Source organism: Rhinolophus ferrumequinum, chromosome 23, assembly GCF_004115265.2.
Source record: "Rhinolophus ferrumequinum isolate MPI-CBG mRhiFer1 chromosome 23, mRhiFer1_v1.p, whole genome shotgun sequence".
Lineage (NCBI taxonomy): Eukaryota > Metazoa > Chordata > Mammalia > Chiroptera > Rhinolophidae > Rhinolophus > Rhinolophus ferrumequinum.
The window spans coordinates 30,999,117-31,016,779 of NC_046306.1; the positions used below are offsets into that span (position 1 = coordinate 30,999,117).

At 37.4% G+C, this 17,663-nt stretch overlaps 1 protein-coding gene across 2 annotated transcripts in view; it reads left to right on the plus strand.

Moving 5' to 3' along the window:
- The window catches only part of SNAP25 (synaptosome associated protein 25), an 80,167-nt gene that overhangs the window by 49,106 nt on the left and 13,398 nt on the right, over positions 1-17,663 (plus strand). For both annotated transcript variants that reach the window (XM_033094651.1, XM_033094650.1), the window contains exons 2-4: positions 1,851-1,986; positions 4,008-4,049; positions 11,453-11,501. In XM_033094651.1, the coding sequence (XP_032950542.1) occupies positions 1,915-1,986; positions 4,008-4,049; positions 11,453-11,501 (163 nt within the window). In that variant the 5' untranslated portion in view covers positions 1,851-1,914. The remainder of the gene's footprint in view (positions 1-1,850; positions 1,987-4,007; positions 4,050-11,452; positions 11,502-17,663) is intronic.

Sequence of the window (17,663 nt, forward strand, 5' to 3'; positions counted from 1 at the left end):
CATGCTTCTATGCAATGTTTCGATTCCATTTTAAGTTTCGTTAGGCCTTCATTAGTCAGTGTAACACCAGCTGCTATAACAAAATCAAACAAATATCTCACATTTCAGTAGTGTAGAACAATAAAAGTGTATTGTTCTCATATGAAGGTTCAGGTCTTTCTCATCAACTATAAAGTTTCCTCCAGGCAAGGATTCAAAAGGCCCAAGTTCCTAGTCTCTCATGGCCTGGCCTTCCTTGAGGGCCCTGTTTTGGCTGGCAAAGCGGGAAAGAGAGGACGTGGAAGGAATGCCTGCTTCTGACTTGCCTTAGTCTGGCAGGTACACACATTATTTTGACCACAACTCATGAACCACCTCTAGCCACATAAAACCACCTCCTTGAAGTGGGAACTGGAAATTTAATTCCTGACTAAACATCCATTTCCCAGAGACTGTGCTCTACCATGGAAGAGGGAGGATAATTTCTGGTGCATGGTTGGCTATCTCAGACACGAGACAAGAGCCCACCTACAATTGTGCTACTTCCAAAGAAGTTTTCGTTATATCAAATACTTATCTTCTTTAACCCTTCCTCAGGCCTTTTACCCCCTTCCCTCTGATTGTCATTCCAGGGACATGACTTCCTCAGGGAGGCCTCCTGTGACCCATGGCACCCATGGTACTTGTATGTCACCAAATATAATTAGCTTCACGCTGAATAATCTAATTTCCTCATTTCACTCCCATCTTCCCAATTAGACTGTAGTTCTGTGACAGCAATGAATTTGCCTGCCTCATTTATCTCTATATTTTTAGTGCCTAACACTGTCCTGGCATATTATAGTATTCAATAAATATTTGAGAAGAAAGGAAGGACAGGAGAAAGAAAGGAAGAAGGAATGGAAGGAGAGGGTCTGGTTGGCTCTGGAGATAACTCAGTCTGGCTACTTATAATTTGTACCATTTCAAGAGTAGCCAAAAAAATAAGATGGTCACATTTCAGGGCCAAGGACCCATCCCTCTTTGGAGAAATAGTCGCACATACCCACATAAACTGTCTTGTCAACCTCTGATAGTAATTAAAAACAACTAAAGATTTTCTGCCTCTTGCTTCCAAATGCTTCTAAATACAATGTAATACTACTCAACAATAAAAAGGAAGGAGCTATTAATACATGCTACAAGATGAATGAATGTCAAAATAATTATCCTAAGTAAAAGAAGTGAGGCAAAAATAGTTCATACTGTATCATTCCATTTATATTTAATTTTAGGAAATGCAAACCAATTTATAGTTATAGAAAGCAGATAAACAGTTGTCTCAGCTCGGGGTAAAGTGACATGGATGTGTGGGTGCGTAGGATTACAGAGGACATTAAGAAACTTTTGGGGGTGATGGATAAGTTCATTTTCTTAATTGTGGTTGTGGTTTCCTGGGTGTGTACATAATACCAAAACTTCTTAAATTATACACTTCAAATATGTGGGATTTATTGTTTTCAATTATAGCTCAGTAAAGCTGTTAACAATAAAATAAAAATATAAATAAATAAATGTGAGATTAAAAGTGTACTAACCCAGAATCACACCCCTCCATCCCATTACACCTAATTCTCGGGTGGTTTGTGTCTTTAAAAAATACTTCATAGGTAGACAGGCATCTATCTTCATGGTGAAGTTGGCAAGTATGCATTACGGTATCTGTTGAAGACGCAGCATAATTCTGTTGACCCCTGTATGAGTGGGGCTTCCAGCCCAGAAGATGACTGAATCATGGAGATTACGTGTGGGCCATTTATGTCTTCTCTTATTTGCACACGCCTACACATACACATACAAGCTCTCACATGTTCAAATCTGCTTCTTACCAGGTTCTGCGGCCGAACCCATCCCTGACCCCCCAACCCAGGCACCCAGCCACCCCCCATCACTACCATGGCCGAAGACGCTGACATGCGCAATGAGCTGGAGGAGATGCAGCGACGGGCTGACCAGCTGGCTGATGAGGTGAGGGGTGGAAACATGAGCAGGGAGCAAAAGATAGGGAGCTGTCTTATTCAGGTTCATGGGAAGAAAGGACTTCTTCTAATGTCTCAATTAGAAAGAGGGTGGGGCAGTGGGGCAGCGGGGGTGGCGGTGAAGTACGACTGTGATTTCCTATATACCAAAAGCCAGAAATGTGTTAATTATAAAACCTACATACAAATTAATGTCTTAGCCCAAACTCCCAATTTCTAGAAATCTAGAGAATTGAAGATCCTCTAAGAAAAGCAACGTCTTTGGGTGTCTTACAGCCAGTGGTGTGCTGGCGCTGGCTCAATTTTGAGAGCTGATTGTTACATTTTCCAGAATCTTACAAGCTGGTATTAAAATTGAATTATATAAACTGATAATTAAATAGACTGTGTTAAAATCACAAGTATACTAAGTACTCAGAACTCACCACTTCCTAATTATTTTACTACTACATATCTATGCTCTCAAAGTTCTTGAAATGTATTGTGTTTGTAGTGTGGGGATTCCATGTAATGACTTGTTACTACGAATCTTCCCAAGTTCACCGTCAGTGCCATCATGATGTACTTAGAAATCAGACAGGGGAAGAGTTATTTATACTGTGGGAGTCTGCAAACACCACAAATCAGGGCTAGACTTCTTGGTTTGTTGATTGTCTAGACTTAAGAAAGGGGAGAAAGTATTAATAATGCAGGTTATATTTAAAAGTGTGCGTATCTGCAACTATTTCACTGTGATAACCAAAAAAATTGAGAAAAGTATTCCAGTATTTGAAAACCATGATTCTCTTTAGCCAAGAAGTCACTTGCATCATTGAAAAGTTCCAACATATGTCTTCTTGTTTCAGTTCCCTCTTACTTATTAATGTAAATGAAAATGTTAACCAGCATTCATGCCAGAACTGCGCTTGTTCTACGCATACTTAGCTATAGGCAAAGAGGTCAGCAGAAATCAACAAAAGCTGTCTGTGAGAATCAATCGGTTATAAGGAATTTATAATAGAGAGTATTGTGTATTTTATTATTATTTATAAATTTTGTGCTATTCATCCTTTATATCATTAAAATAATGAGCTTAAATATATATATTTATATTTATCTTTGTAATATATTTATATTTATAATATATATGTGTATATATACATATATATACACATATATATATATATTTATTCATATATTTTTTTTCCCGAGAGCCAAATGTTAAACATTTACTATGATACCACTGCTTACAACCATTCCATTTCCAAAAGCAGTCTATTCACAGCTCTTCCAGGAAGGTTAATATTTTTCATGTTTCTGCAGAATCTTGTCCAAAATAAATTCATCACTTAAAAATGCAGCTTTGAGAAATCACAGTGGCTGTTAGAGTCTAGTGGTTTCAAAGGAACTGACAACACTGTGCCTGAGGGACCAGCACTGAGTTCAGACTTTCCATCTCATTTTTTTTCTTATCTAAGGATGAAGATAATTATTATAGCTGTCTCCTATAGGCTAATTATTTCAAATATGCTTGATTTTTTTCACCCTAAGGCAACAGCTTAATTTGTACTGATAAGAACTTCCAATTGTGTTTCTAGAGGCTTTATAAGAAACTTGATGTTAGAGTCGTCTCAATTCATGAAAAATTTTGTTTGTGCTTAAAATTCAATATTCCTGTTCCAGGAAGGCCCAATTAGTCCTCTGAGTATTTGAGATAGTTTTTCATGCACCCTGCATATGCAAAATTATCTTTCCAGATTAGTTGGTCTTTGATATCAAGATCATCTTCGTATGGTTTTGATTTTATGAAGATCAGCTTCAATGTAATTGCTTTAGGCCATTTTATTATGTAAAAAGCCTGAAAGGAAAGAGATTGAAAATGTGAGGGCCATTTGTGTTTTAGTTACAAACATAAAAGAATATGTGGTAGCAACCCTTTGTGTTTCCCAAGGGAAGAAAGTTGTTGTGATTTTCCAAGACCTCTGGATCCTGCATTCATCATATTTATGTGTGTTTTTTTTTTTATCTTAGTCACTGGAAAGCACCCGTCGTATGCTGCAACTGGTTGAAGAGGTAAGGAATGACCATATTTTAGGATATACTAATCCCTTTCACTGACATATTCTTTTCCTAAACCCCACTGCCTTTCCCTGGGCCAGGATCCCCTTGATTTCAGTATTAATGAAGCCTACAGGAAGCCAGGTAGTGAGGGAGATACTGTATTTAAATTACCAGCTAGTCATCAAAGTGTCCGCTCTCCTTCCCAGCCTAGGCTAGCTTTATAGTCTGAGAAGCAGAGAAAGATAGTATTTCCAAGTAACTATTCCCAAGAAATCACAGAAGATTGAATCGCTTTAAACATATTAGAGTGATTTTTAATATATAAAGGAATTATCTACATAAAAATCTCATTTGTAATGATTTTGATGCTTTTCAGTTGCATCTAGTCTTGACATTCTGTTCTGTCTTTAGCTACATGGATGACTTTTAAAAACATATGCTTCTATAGGTATAACATTTTCAGAAATTAAGTTTAGAGTGAGGCACTAAAATTCATGAAATAATAGGATAATTCTTTAATAAGGGGAAATATCAAGACCAATAAGGTAAATATAAAAGCTCCTTTATATTCCTGACTCTGGATTGAACATCCATTTGCAAGGCATGGTTAATGAATCCCGTACTATTTTTAAATGGGTAAAATAGGGCAGATAGCAATTATGGAATCAAAGGCCATTTGCAATAAAACCCACTGATTCCAATTTGGGAGAGGAGCAGTCATACAGGAAGAATAAATGGATTAGTTGAACTTGTCCTTTGGGAGAGATGAAGTAGAAAAAGAATGGAATGGGTTGTATTTGTCTTAAATGAATAAAATAAGCCTAATAGTTTTGATTCAGTGAGATGCTGTTTTAGCTATGCTTTTGGAATTGATTGTCAATGTATAAATTCATGTGTGGTTATCATTTTCAGAGATTTTAGGGGTTCTGTAGCAGAATGATGAGATTAAATGAGCCTACTCACCTCATGCTACTGTAAATTGCTTATACAATGACTTGAAAGAAAAAGAGATAAATTTTACAAGGCTAAAAGGAAGGGCAGCTGCCTCTCACTCCATACCATGTTCCCCTCAATATAAGACCTAGCCGGACAATCAGCTCTAATGCACCTTTTGGAGCAAACATTAATATAAGACCCAATATTATATTATATTATCGTCTGAGAAGCAGAGAAGGATAGTATTTCCAGGATACTATTTCCAGTATAGTAAGGATAATATTATGCTATGTTATGTTATGTTATGTTATGTTATGTTATGTTATACCCAGCCTTATATTATAGTAAAATAAGACGGGGTCTTATATTAATGTCTGCTCCAAAAGACGCATTAGAGCTAATTGTCCCGCTAGGTCTTATTTTCGGAGAAACACAGTAGGAGCCAGCATCTTCCCTTATTTCTGTAGTTTCAGCTTTCACTTAGGAATGAACTATGATGGCTAAATGTGAAGTGCCACAGGAGGAGCAGGGAGAAGGTTACAGCCAGGAGCTCCCAGAATGCTTGGGAAGGGCAGAAAGATGCACTTAATAAAATCTGTTATCACAATAAATAAATGAATGAATGAATTAATTAATTAATTGAAGACAATTTGAGCCTGCGTTGTAGCAAAATTGGCAGCCAGAGGAAGGCAGGCCAGTAAGGGACCCTGGGCGGTACAGGAAAGCAGCCTTCACTCTCTATCTAAATGAAGAGAGATTTTTCTTTGCTTTTTCCTGGAATACTACTCATGCAGAAATACTGGAGGACCAAGAAGGGGGCAGATAATCTAAATCTAGCAGTGCTGGCGAGGCTTTTAGAGTAAATTTATTATCCCTCCTGAGAACAAATGAAAGAAACAAACTTTAGTAACATTTCTGTGTTAGCTCTGATGTTGACCTGAAGGAAGCCCGGAAGTCCACTGACATACCTTGTTTCCTCGAAAATAAGACCTACCCAGACCATCAGCTGCTCTAATGTGTCTTTTGGAGCAAAACTTGATACAAGACCCAGTATTATATTATATTATATTATATTATATTATATTATATTATATTATATTATATTATAAGACTCGATCTTATTTTACTATAAGACCGGGTCTTATATTAATTTTTGCTCCAAAAGACACATTAGAGCTGATTGTCCGGCTAGGTCTTATTTTCGGGGAAACACGGTAGAACATGGAACGTGGTGGAGCAAATGCATGATAACACACCACTGTGAACTGGCCCCTCACCCGTTGGAGTCTTTGAGTCACAGACACTTCTTGTTTGTGTCTTCTTAAATTGCAGGCAGTGTTGGCAGTCTTGAGAAAAGAGTATCTGCTCTAATTTATTCTAGGGGATGGGGGAATCTCAAAAGCTCTATTAATTGAAGTAGGAGCCTTGAATCATACATGTTTGTTTTTCCTAAAGTGTTTCTCGATCAAGCATGAAGTTGTATCTTAGAACAAGGAGCAAAACAGATGGAAGCTCTCGCCTATCTCTAATACGTGAGAGGAGGCTATTAGACTTTCTATACTTAGGAAATTACAAGCAAACCATTATTAGAGTAGATTGATTTGCTCTTACTTCCTCCTGGGTTATTTTATATTTATGGTCAAACACCCATTATGTCTAGGGCATTAGCTATTTAGATGATATTCTTCTTTCCAATCAAAAAAGAAATTCTCTTTAAAGAGAATTAGCATTAAATATTCATCAAGGGCAGAAATCATTTGGAAAATAGCTAAGCATTGAAATACCAGGATCTTGCCCACGATCCCAAAGCACATCAGTGCTATATAATTTGAATTGAGCAGAATTCTTATTGAAATTTAGTCTCAAAGACAGGAAAGGTTACTAAACTCATGATGTCTCCCTAAGGCAAACTGTCTGACTTTGTGCCATCTCTCATAGACTGTAGGGTGTAACAGAGTGGCAGGATAGAGGTTTGCTTTTTCATAGAAGCCATTTTCAGAATTTCAAGGACGTTGTAAAATTACACGGCGGTCAGTGGGAAAGTTCAGAAAAGTTGAATGCCACACACAGGTAAAAAGTTTAGAAATTATATACTCTTAGCACTTGGTTCCCAGCATGGAGGTGGGAACTGTCTCTTTTGATGGATGCATTTCAACAGATGGTTATGACATGTCTAACTCTGGGGAGGGTGGAAGGAGAGAAAATATAAATTGATATAATGCAGGAAAACAGCTCTGAAAATAACTCTCTAAATTCAAGGCTGTACCTGCCTTAGGAGCATAGAGGAGGGAACAATTAAGTCTGGTAGGAGAGTCATGAATGTATCCTCACGGAGGGGAGTGTTTAATTCCAGGCAAAAAAAAGTTAAATGCTAACACTAAATGCAGGAAATGAAGCCTACATTTAATGCCTTGGACGATGAAAACGAAGCCCAGGAAAGGCCATACTGCTTTAGGGCAGGCTGATTCAAAAGGTTGGAGTGGTGCCTGAGGGCTACCCAACATTTAGTGGATGTTTTAGTATCTTTTTTATGCCAACTTATCTTCCAAGACACTTTGGCCAGGAGAAGAGAATAAGCATTCTAAAGCTATGTCTGTGTTTTGTCGGACTTCCTGCTGAAAATGAAAAATTCAGGCTGGCCGTTGTTTTCAGACAGGCAGATGTGGGCCTTTCGGAACTCTGGCAGTTGAGACAGTGCCTGGACCATCCTTGTTTCAGCTCAGAAGTATTGGACTTGGGGGAAAACATCTCAGAATGACAAAATGAAGACTTAAAAATGTTCCATAAACATGGTTTTAGTTCATATGCAAGAAAGGAGAAATAAAGATAGAGAAATAAAAAGAAAAAAGAAGGAAATGAAAAAAAAAATCCCTCACATCTCAAACTGCTCTGTTTTAGGTAGACAATTTTCCCAGCAATCTGAAATAGAAACCAAGAATTGAGCTAAGACAAAAATAGAACCACCTTTTCTCACTCTTAGTTATTAAAACATAATACTTTTCGAGGAATAGGAGGAAGTAATATTCTGCCTTCCCTGAAGTATTGTTCCCATCCCTGCCCTTTCTCTCTTATGCTTCTAGTTTCCCCAGAGAACAATCTAGTTATTTTGATAAAAGCTATTCCCAAAACAGTGGAGACAAATGTACCTTATAACATTTATTGAGAGGCTACTGTATGCAAGGTATTGTGCTCAAAGCTATCATCGTCAAACACACATTATCTAATTCCATCCTTGTAGTCACCTTTCATTACCACAGTTGACCCTTGAACAATGAGGGGGTTTGGGGCACCCACTTCCTGTGCTGTCAAAAATCTGAGTATAACTACAGCATTTTGATCTCCGTTTTACCAAGGAAGAAATTGAACTATACAGTGGTTAAGTAACTTGTGTGAGACACACAGCTACAAACAGCAGAGATGAAATTCAAGTCCAGGTCTACCTGATGCCAGAGTGTGAATTCTTATGCGCAGTAACTTAACTTCCCATCTACCAGCAATTACCACAGTACTTATTTTTTTTTCCTTTGAGAATTCCACAAAAAGCAAAAGGATCAAAGAAAATAAACAAAAATAAAAGCAGTTCGTCCTAAACTGACTGAGATTCAATACAAATGAAGTCATTTATCTTAATGTACTTCTTCTTGAACCATGGCCTCTCATAAAGTTGAACTTGTATAATAGAAGCCTTACATTCTATAGCTCATTTTATCCTCTTAAGTACTCTGGGAAGTGAAGGAGCTGTTTCTGTTCCCATTAGACAGCTGGGAAAACTGACACAAAAGAGGTGACTCTAAAACAACAGAATTTCAAATATTAGTCTAGAATTCAGAATCACTGACTCCCAGATCCCAACTGCTTCCATGTGACCAAATTGTCTCTCACACTGTGAAGCACAATTGAGAAGCCATGCATTTGTCTGTCTACCCCTATCCTTAGTGCCTGGAGCAGAATGGAAGCTCAATAAACACTGGTTGGATGGATGGATGGATGGATGGATGGATGGATGGATGGATGGATGGATGGATGAAAGATGGATGAATGTGCGGGCCAGTGAATGAATGAACCAACCTCCCAACCACCCAATCTTATTTACATCCTTACCCTTACCTTAAATATGGGAAAACATCTTGAAAGGTCAGGTGACTCTTTCACAATCTCACAACTAGTTGCTAGCTGAGCTAAGAAAACAACCCAGCATTACTGACTCCTTAATCGGAGCTCAATGCTTCTGTTCTCCCAAATACTGGCAAGCTCTTGCTCCTTTAGAGGTTATTCACAGAACTACTGTGAATAATTTCCCTGATGAAACTTTAGCACCAAAGTAAACAAATGTGAAATTATACTTGCAGAGCGCCATATAAAACAAATAGGTATGACAACTTACCAAAAAAGTATAAACAGATGAGAGTTAGACTGACCAAACTGAAATCACTAACCTATTTTTCACCCTCTGCCCCCAGTAGAATGGAACAGGGATCTCATGTACAACCTTGACTTGGATCCTCAGAGAAGAAAACGCTCTAAGATGTCTCTGGTCTCACCATAACTTTTTTTCGTCACATCCATATGTCTGAATAAGCCATCTGCTTTTTATAACTTGTCATAAGCAATGGCTAACATTTGCAGAAAAGGGCACAGAAAGCATTAAAATACAGGCAAGTGCAGACGAACCTCCATTTACAACACATTTAAGGAAAAGATTTGAAGTGTACTATGGAGTCTAGACTCTTGGTGCTCAATGTATGTCCTTGCACCAGCAGCAGCCGCAGTATGGAAGAGCATGTTAGAAATGCAAAACCTCAGACTCTACTCCAGTCCCACTGAATCAGGACCACCCTTTGAACAAGGTGTTTCCTATGCAGAGTACTCATGTGCACGTGTAAGTTTGAGAAGTCGTGGCCTCGAAGCTTCTGATGGTAGTTGGTAATGATGTGACTAATATTTTTAGTTTGCCTGGATTTCCTGCTGTAGATGAATTTTCTGAAGGTATTTATTTTATAAACACTTCAGTGATATTAATTATAGACCAGGCACCATGCTAGTACATGCCACATATTAATTCACTTAATTTGCGTAACAACTCAATGAGGTATTAACTATTGTTATCCTGATGTGACAAATGAGAGAATTGAGGCACAGAGCAATTAAGACATTTCCCTTGAGGTCCCGCAGCTAGGAAATGAAATCACCAGGATTCCAGAGCAGAGTCGAGCTCCACAGCCTGTGCTGTGCATGACTTCTGAAGTTGTCCTGAGCCATCACTCTCCAAACTACACCCTGATTTCACAACTAAAACCTATCGAAAATGTGTTCAAAAGGAAGGTAGGCTTTTGTGTCCAGGGGAGTTAACTGGACACATTCTCGGAAGTGGAGAATTATAAAAGCTCACAGAAACCATGTTTAGTGTTTTATTTAATGTTTTGAAAGTACTATTGGAGTTGAATTGTTAAAATACTGTTTTAAAACATATAACCGCCCTCTGTTGACCTCCACTAACAGCTCTCTCTTTCTTTCTTAGTTTAAAGTAAGTCAGTGAAAAATAAATGGGGCTCTGAGTATTATTTTAGAATTTATTCTATGGGCCACAGGAGCTTTCCTTGAAAAGCAATTAATTCAAACTGTAAGCAATGTCAGTTTGTACTAAATTTAACATTCACCCTGTGAAATGGGAGGTCTTTACTTCCATTGAGAACTGTAATAAAGAACTATAATAAAGCTTATGAATGAATTATATCTAACATTATATTATTGTGCAGAATTTTAAATTACAAAGTAAAGAAAATTAGATCTCTCTATTCTGAAATCTATTTCTTATTTCAAGTGAAATAAGAAATAGATTTATTTTAGATTATTCTGAAATCCTTGTTTTATGAGACTAATCTTTATTTCTCATCTGCCAATCCCTTCTCTAAATTTCACAGAAGAGCGAGTTTCCTTTTGAGCTGTGTTTCTCGACCTTTGTGAAGCAATCCTTTGTTTTGATAAACCTAAAAATCTTACTCCCCAAGATTTTTATGCATCTTCATAAGTGGGGCATCCCTCCCCAATTTGATCATAGAGACTTTCTGATGTATCATGCCAGAGAAGAAGACTTTGTTTAGAAGATTTTGAAAGATTAGCTTTCTGTGGTTGGTGTTACAAAATCTGTAGGTATTTTTATTTTTCAAATACAATATCACGGTATAATACTATGTGTATTCCAATTCCCTGCCAATTCTCATCCAAACCCTACCCCATGGAGACTGAGCCACATCTCCCTCTTCTACCCTGAGAATCCCTGACAGAGCAAGTCCACAGGTGACCCATTCCTCTGAGTCCCTCCCCAGCTCCTAATATTCTTGCCATATTTCCTCCCTTTTTTTCCTTTGGTCCTTCTTCATTTTCCATTTCTAATAGAGCTAATTGTCCCCTTACTGATTTATCTTTCTCTCTTTTCTCTCTAACTCTTTTTCAACTTTGCTACCATTATTGGAATATAGAGTAAAGATGCTGGTATCAGGACTTTGGTTATGTTGGATGAACAAGGAGGTAAGTTGAGATTTCTTCAGTAAGAACAATTTCGCATCCAAATGAAGTGCATTAAAATTTTTTTTGGTGCATACACAGGTGGTCATTTTGACATGTGTTAAACATGTATATGAGTGTGAGGATTCTAGGGTATTTATCATCTTGCCTTTTTTTTCTTTTCCTTTTGCTGTTGAAAAGATTGGTAAATGTACAGAAATGGTGACGCCTTCATGATTGAAGGAATGGTACTACCCTCCCTGTTACATACGGTGGGAGTAACAGAATTTTGAAGGCAAAAGCCATTTGTTTGGTTTTTTAAATGACAGTATTTTGGACAGTGTGAGAATTCTCTTATTCCCCTTATTCCCAACTTTTTCCATAAATTTGATTTTCTTCTCATAGTTCTCAGATAGAATGAGATAATGGAATATATCATGCTGTCCAATTTCTTTTGACTGTCCTAATTCAGGGTCTGGCAGTTTTGATTTCTAAGTCATTATGGGGATTCCTTAAATAATTGGATGCTATTTTTAACAAGCTATAAGCAGAGGAGGATCTTTGAAAAGTGGGGAATTAAACTAATTGAAATACTGAACCTAGTTTTTAAATTATTATGGAGATTCTAGAATCAATGAAAATTATAGGGACAATATTTTATTATAGCATCTCTAAAGTGGAATCTAGAAGGATAATACCAAAATTTTTCTTTGTCTCAATACATATAGTCATATGGTGATGATTTATTTAATTTTAGCCAAAAGTTAGTTACCTGATTTCATACTGAATTCTTATCATAAACAGATTTTTTGAGAAATTTTTTTCTCTGTATTCATATTTTATGAAAGCATTAGAAAATGCTTCAGAATCTTGAAGAATTTTTAATGTCAAAGATAAAAGGGTAAAACTTATTCATAACATGGAACAGCATAAACAAACTCCAAGCATAAACGTCAAGCTAGGGAAAATTTGCCATACAGATAAGAGACATAAGGCATTTTCCTAAAATACAGAGTGCCCTTGCATATTATTAAAGAAAAGAGCAACAAACTAAAATAAAAATAGATGTAAGCTAAAAATAATCAGTTTATAAATAGACATATGAAACCATGCTTCAACCAACCACAATAATGAGATACCACTCTTTAGCTGACTGGCACAAATTTTTTAAATTTATAATCACCAATGCTGTGAATATGTTGGGAAAACAGCAACTCTTATTCTACAGATGGGCATATTTGAAGAGTAATTTGATAATATCCTCAAATTTTGAAGCACACCTATCTTTGACCAAGACATTCCATTCTTAGAATTTAGAATGCAGATATACATTGACAACTATATAAAGAAAAATGTACATGCCTTACCTGTAACAGTGTAAAACTGGAAACTAAATATCTGGCAGTGGGAGACCAACCAAATGAATTATGGTATGGCCATACAAGAAATACCCTGCAACCATTTATTGTAGGACAGGGGGAAGAAGGGACCGGACGAAGGTGTATCATTGGGATCCTCTGAAAAGCAAATGCTAAGAATCAATTAGAAGTGTATGAGATTTATTAGGGAAATGTTTGTGATGGGTCAAGGAGAGAGGAAGCAGGAGTAGGCAGGGAGAGCCTTCAGACTGTGACATGGGTCTGACATTTGTAAGAGGAGAAGAGGGGGGAAGGAGGATTGGGTAAGAAGGGTTTCAGACTGCAGTCCTGCTCTGAAAACATCTCCAACAGCCTAATGGGGAGCCCAGGAGCAAAGACTACCCAAAGAGTAACCCCATTTTGAGCAGGAATGCCTCAGCTCTCGTAACCCCCGAATGTTCAGCCTTTGGTTGGAAACATCCCAAAGAGAGTATGGCTTCCATGTAAATGCAGTGGCAGATCCCATAGGTGCAGCAGCTGGAGGTGTCTGCTAATACATTCCTCCTGGCAGATTCCCTCTTGAAGGGACATCTGAGGGTCACACCCTCATGGCTGTCATGTAAGGACTTACGTTTTTATATTATTTTTTTGTATTCAAAGTTTTCAATAAGTGTACATCAATCAATCAAAAAAGTCAAGAAATGTTTTTGGAAAGCAATTGAACATCAAACCCAGTGCTTTCTCCCCAGTTTTTAAACTACAAATTGTCAAAATTTATATGCAAATAACGTTGTCTAGTGGACTTGTATTTCGAAGAAATTACAATGGCTATGACAGTCTTCAGAACTCCCCAAATGAATTTGCTATAATTGTAAGATTTACTGGCTTGATCTTTGTAACTGTTCCAGACTTTGAAACTCGGGATGCAGCAGCAAAACATGCTTTTTTTTTTAAGTTAAGCAGCGGGTTCCCATATAGAAGAGTGGTACCTTATTTCCAGAGCAAAACTGATACAAATACACTCAAATAATTAACAATTCCACCATATTAACTCTTTTAGTTAATAATTTGTATGTGAAGGGGGTGTAAATAGGGGCATTGCAATAGGAGGAAAGGTTTGGGAAAAATTTAGAATAATGTCCTTTATTCTCCCCTAACTATAAAAACATGGAAAATAATACATACAAATCTGGGATCAAAAAGAGAGAAAGTGAATAACATGCTTACCTGAGTTGCAAAATTCATTGTACTTTGAGGAAGAAAATCTAGAGAAAAAAATTGCCGAAATCACCATACAAATGCAAAAATATATCATTCTTAAGTGCAAATGATTTCCAGGAACATCTATAATTATTCTCTAAGAAGAAAAACAGAATAGTAGATTTCCCCCATGAGATAGTTAATATTCTCAGCTGAAACATTTCAATTGTGGCCACACCAGAATAACTCCCGAATTCCTCAGTTAAATGACTTCACGTGTTCCATTTATACTATTATAGCAGATGAGGAACTTTTTAAATGACAGATGAGCAGCAATTATCTTCACTGCCATCGAAATGTGTTTTAATTCTGCCTATGCTGTGTTTAGTTGTAACTGCTTTAAAATTTTTCTCCAGTTATGCTCTACGAATTTTGTCTATGCCTGAACACCAAAAGTGTTGACTGCTTCTATCCTGCAGCTGCACAGGAGTCTCAAGAAATAGCTGTCCTCCTAAGGAACCATTCCATGTTGTCCAGCTAAATGGTTTCACTCAGAAATTCCTTACTGGATTCTTGTTTTATACCCAGGTATCAGGCAACATCAAGGAGCACTGAGCATGACCGACGGCCCTGGAAATGTACTGAGTCTTGGGATTTTTCTTTTCTATGAGAGAAATCCCCATGAAACAGCCTTAGCACTAATGTGGGATGATTTAACCTTTCACTTTCTTATTTCTTGTTCCTTTTGTTGGTCTTTGCTGGGGTATGTGTTTGTTTCAATGTTGAAGCTGCATCTCTTGGGAAAATCCCATGGGATCAACTCTAAAAAGTAAAATCATTGACGCCTGCCTGGTAGAGTAAAGGCAAAGTCAAGCTTCATCCAGAGAGCCTGCTGACGTTCTTAAAAGGTTCATGGCACCACAAGGTAGCATTTGTGAAAACATCTGTCTTGCTAAAGTCCATTCACCGATACTGTTATGAATGACTGAAGATGCACTGTCCAATAGAGGAGCCATGAGCCATATATGGCTATTGAAATTTATTTAAATGAATCTCCATATGTCCATCAATGCAAGAAAAAAGAAAATCATGTAGGCAGCACATTATAACTGGATATACTCATGAAGGCTTGCACACCAAATCAACAGCATTAATATTTTGCTATTCTTCCGTGGTTTTTTCTTTTTTCTTTTTTCTTTTGCCAGGATGAGGATTCTGCCCTGTTTAAGTAAGATTAGTGGAAAAGATAACTAAACTTAGATCCCTGAACATTCTGCCATTGGTGGCTCTATCACAAATAACCAGTCATCCAAACATGGCAAAAGAAATTTCAAGTTCTTGTCGCAACGTATAGTGCTATCTATCGAAATACCTCTTTTCACCCAAAATGTTACTCTCCTCTGAGGCTCGAAGAAAAAAGAGAAACCAGCCAGAAAGCAAGCTAAGGAAGGGAAGGAGCAGTCAGCCCTGGACAATGCATTGCATCAGCCTCCAAGGTGCTGCTGCCCACCTCAGAATGGAATGAGAATATTGGTTACTTTCAAGCATTTCCTGAGAAATGTCATCATAGAAATGATTGATGTGCTATGAAGTCCCAATATGCTTAACATATCCTCAGACATAACTGTACACCCTAAAAATTAATATTATTTTTGGAATATCTGTGACAAAATGGTTCCACAATATTTTTTAATAATATGAGCGTTTGACTTATAATTGTGTATAAACATACATTCGACCAGTATTGGTAGCTATAAAAAAGTTTTCTGAATCAACTTTTCTGAAAGTTTCAGAATTCTTCTTACTAGCTATGACCATGCCAAACAAGCTGGTGTCTGTGGAAAAACCCACTTCTGAGAAACATGGATTTGGACCTGCCTGTTTTTATCTTTTAACTTGAATTCTGTAGTTCAGAAGTCCAATGTTCATGGGCCAATTTTTATGTTACATCCTAATCCCTGGAGACATAGTAAGTGGGGCTCCTGAAATGTAGTCAGAGAGTTAATATTTTGGTCAAAAATATAAAGTCAAGAGAAACTCTTCAGGAAAAGCAAATACGTGAATATATATTTCAGGCCAGAATCCGTGTGTATTTCAGCTGTCGTTAATTGAGTCCAGCATACTTTTCCTTTGAGCCTAGACACTCCTTCAGTCTCATCTCAGCCCAGCACTCCAGGAAGCTATTAGCAATTCTTCAATTGGATTTCGCACCCCTATTTCTATTTGTACTTAACGTGGTTCTTCTTTTGATGATGTTGAGCTCCTTCCCCTCCCACCGACCCCCAATCCCCTCATTTATAATTAATTTGATCTACAAACTAATTTATTACATTCTTTAAAGGAAACTGAAATGAAGTGCTCAGGAAACTACAAAATCTTCTGGAATGTAAAGAATTGCCTTTTTTTCCCAGCCCTTTCAAGGATTGTCTTAAAGTCATTACTTACTATACCTGTATTTATTCAGCAGCAGTTCACCAGCACTACACTGTTATTTCCTCCAGCTCTCCAATGCAGGATGAACACTGAAATTTTGTTTTCGCCAGTCATTTGAAAAGTATAGCAGAGACAACAGATTCCTAATAAGCTAAATTCTGTTCTTTGTCCCCACAAAAGAGAAAACAATAGGCTCTTGTTTTCTGAATATACGGTCTTCCCAGTTTGGGTCTCCAGTGACCCTTCATTTTTCAGAATGATAATTTCCACCGTACAATTTAATGTGAAATTGTTTTTAAGTGATTACTTATGCCCATAGACCAGAAATGTATTTATCAGTTTTATTCTAATCATACCCGTGTTCCTGGAAGCATAAGCATGTAAGCCTCAAAGTATAGATGAAAAGAGGAATGGAAGTGTAATTAGGTTTTGTAATTAGACAGCCAAGACATCCCATTGCTGCTTTCCTTTAATGGTCTTAAAAGCTGTCTTAAAAATCCTTTCATTGAACTTCTAGTTTACTCGATTTAGTGACGCAACTTCTGAAAAATGAATCAATAGTGTATGTAACCCTGGCAACCTAGGAGTACAATTCTTTTTTATGGCTATTGATCTCTCTTAGAGACACTAAGGTCAGCTTTGCTGGCAGCGATGACTCAGTATTGTCATCTCCCCCAGAGACCCATGCACATGTGTTCCCTGCTTCCTGCCTGGAGTTAAGATCTAGCATGCCCCTGTTGTAGAGAATGGGAGATCAGGGAGCAAGGAAGTGAAATGCTTTCCAAAGCTTTTGTAGCAAATAAGTCAGAGGATGAGATGAGGAATTTCAATGTTCCAGTACTTATAACGTGATGTGCTGATGTTGTTGTTTTTATGGCCTCTATGATTAAGTGTTCAAAACCAAGAACTGCCCACGAGCCACTTTTGGCTAGATAGCTACTACTAGGGAAAAAAAGATCTGGAAATTGTTGCTAATTATTGCTGGTTGTTATTGTCCCCAAAGAAGAAGAATTCTCTTTTCTACCCTTACCTGTTGAGGATGCTTAAAAAAAGATCGAGACATTTTAAGGTTGAAGCAGATACTTTGTCTAGTAGCAGCATTAAGTCTGAATGCTGAACACATAAACTAACATCCTGTTTTTCATTCTCTTGGGTGTTTCACTGGTGTCTGAGTAAGTGACTAGGCTGTGTTTTT